The 2508-nt window shown below is 42.3% G+C and overlaps 1 protein-coding gene across 1 annotated transcript in view; it reads right to left on the bottom strand.

The window, feature by feature from the left end:
- Positions 1-196: 196 nt before the first annotated feature.
- LOC123009920 (cell division cycle 5-like protein) overlaps positions 197-2508 on the bottom strand; it is a 6985-nt gene continuing 4673 nt past the window's right edge. The window contains exons 3-4 of the mRNA XM_044406495.1: positions 429-2191; positions 197-378 (exon numbers count right to left, since the gene is read on the bottom strand). Coding sequence (XP_044262430.1) covers positions 217-378; positions 429-2191 — 1925 coding nt within the window. The 3' untranslated portion in view covers positions 197-216. The remainder of the gene's footprint in view (positions 379-428; positions 2192-2508) is intronic.

Here is a 2508-nt window from a genome sequence, read left to right as displayed (position 1 = left end):
CTTGAAAAAAAGTAAAACTTTTTTAATTTTTCGAAAATTCGCACTTTCAGTAATTAAAAAAAATCTATTTGTTTTTAAACTAGATGCAACCACCGTTTAATGCACTTTTTTTAAGTTTCTAAAACCATTAAAAAAAAAATAAAAAAATTTGGTAACTTCGTAGGCACTGGTAAAAAAAAACTCCCAACCTCTCAAAACTCAATTTATTCATTTTAATCACACCCCCCCACTCTCCTGTTCCCCACTTACAACTTCAATCTCCTGTTGCAACTTCTCCAACTCACCTTGCAACTCCTTTATCTGACCTTGCAACTCCCCATAACGCCCTTGCAACACTTTCTCCCGCTCCATTTGCCGATTAACATCCTCCGTGAGCGACTAAAAACCCCAAAATAACAAAAAACACAAAAAAATAGTAGAAAAAATACCTGTATACGCCTCGGCAAAGCCGCCTTTTCCTGCTCTTGCAAAAACTTGAACGTATTCAACTCCAAATTGGCTTGATCAATTTGATCGAAATAATCCTGCAGTTGTTTAATAAGGGCCTGCGCCCTCGATTGATAGCCCCCAGTCAAAATCTTCAATTTTTTCTCCATTTTCGCCGCTTTTTTCGCCTCTCTCGCCATATGGGAGCGATTCTGTTCTAATTTTTTCTCCGCTGATTCTAACCTCTCTTTTTTCGACACCAAATTCGCCCTTGTGTATTTATTCAAATTGGGGACGAAAAGCACCTGTCCGAGACACTCCTCCCACACTTGAGTGTAGGCCTCCAGGGGCAACTCCCCATGCCCCATTCCATATTTAACCACTTCCATTTCACGTTTGAGTAATTGTTTGGCCATTTTTAAATCATCGGATTTAAAATCGTCGTAAGGATGCTGTTCCAGGAATGCCAACTGTTGTGCTTGTGCCAAAGCTGAACGTTTAGTAACATTTGGATTTTTCAAGTTGTCATATTGTAACATTGTCACCATTTCACACTTGATCAATTCTTCGGCTTTTTGCAATTCTGTTAATGAGTGGGATTCATGACCCGGCCGTAAAACGGCTAAATTGACATCATGGGGGCGCGGCAGCCCCCTTTGAATCACCTGCGAACGCAATGCCAACTCTTGAATAGCCCTAATTCGTGCCTCTTCCACCGCACGAGCATCAATATCGGCTTGATCTTCAATATTATTAACAATATTTTCAATTTTTTCCTCTTCTTCTTCTTCATGTTCAGGAACGACAATTTCATAGTCGTTTTTGGGGCTCGGAAGACTACTCAACCCCAATCTTAACTGTTCCTTAACTGTATTTTGTACCACTGGTGTGTGCCCCCCTTCCTCAACATTAATACTCAACTTATCACGAACCGAAGGGGTGAAACTTTGAGGGGTCGCAAACCCTGGCGTTTGAGGTGTTTGAGGAGTCGTCAAAACCGTATTAGGGGTAGCAACAGTGAGCGCTTGTGGTAAAACCCCTGAAAAATCGGAATTGTGAAGTGGGGTATTGACCCCACCTTTGAGTGGGGTATCGACATGAGTCAATGCCATGACATTCTGGGCCTCTTGGAGGATGCGATCGGTTTGGGGGGCTGGTGTTCGGGGCGTCGCCCCCGCCTGGGGGGCTATCGAATAATCGTTGAAAAGTGTATCAGTCGACTCGATGCCACTCTCGGAGGCTACTTCACGTGCAACTTCACTCGCTTTACCCAACTTCACCACTTGTTGCAACTCCAAATCGGTGATTTGGGGTTCGGGAAGTACCAATTTGGAGCGCTTTTTCGGTGGTTCTTGGTGCCCCCCGCCGAGCATGGCTTGGGGTATGTCGTTCTCTTTGCGTTGTTTTAATTTTTGCTTGTCTTTGCGACGTTCGCGCTCCTCTTGTTCGCTGCGCAGTTCGCCGTCGAGGTGCTGTTGGCGCATTTTGTGAAAATCGGGGGCCATTGGATCGACTAGTTCATTAGATGTGTCATAAAAACCGATTGCTGGACGCTTTTCAAATGGTATTTCTTCGTTGTAGTCTACACCGCGTTTTTTCTTGCGTCGAGAATTTACTTCGATGCCAGCGGCGCGAAGTTCGCGACGTTTTTGCAGGGCTGCCAATCGACGCGCTTCTTCGAGTTGTTTTTCGCGCGCTTTTCGTTTCGCTTTTTTGCCTTGGGTGTTGGCCAATCGGGCGCGGGCTTCTGAGAGCATTTCCAGTTCTGGAAACAGGCAGAGGTACCAACTTATGAAATTTGTTTTTTTTTTTTTTAATTCTAGGGAATTTTGACGACATAATCTAAATCTAGGGACAAACACTAGCAGTGATGCCAGATTTTTTTCCCTAGTTGTGGGGATTTTCTAGAGAAGTAACACAAATTAAATAAAAACAAAAATTATACAAAAACATTGTCTTATTACAAATTTATTTTTATATTGTTTATTTTTTATCTCTTTAAAGAATTTTCAAAATTTATTGATTTTTTTGTGGCATTTTATCGCAGTTCTAGGGTTTTTTTGGCAAAAAAAAGAATTTTTT

This window comes from Tribolium madens, unplaced genomic scaffold (genome assembly GCF_015345945.1).
Source record: "Tribolium madens isolate multiple individuals breed KSU strain unplaced genomic scaffold, Tmad_KSU_1.1 Scaffold_7;HRSCAF=85;Tcas5.2_LG10, whole genome shotgun sequence".
Taxonomy (NCBI): domain Eukaryota; kingdom Metazoa; phylum Arthropoda; class Insecta; order Coleoptera; family Tenebrionidae; genus Tribolium; species Tribolium madens.
This window is presented reverse-complemented; position numbering and strand designations above follow the sequence as displayed.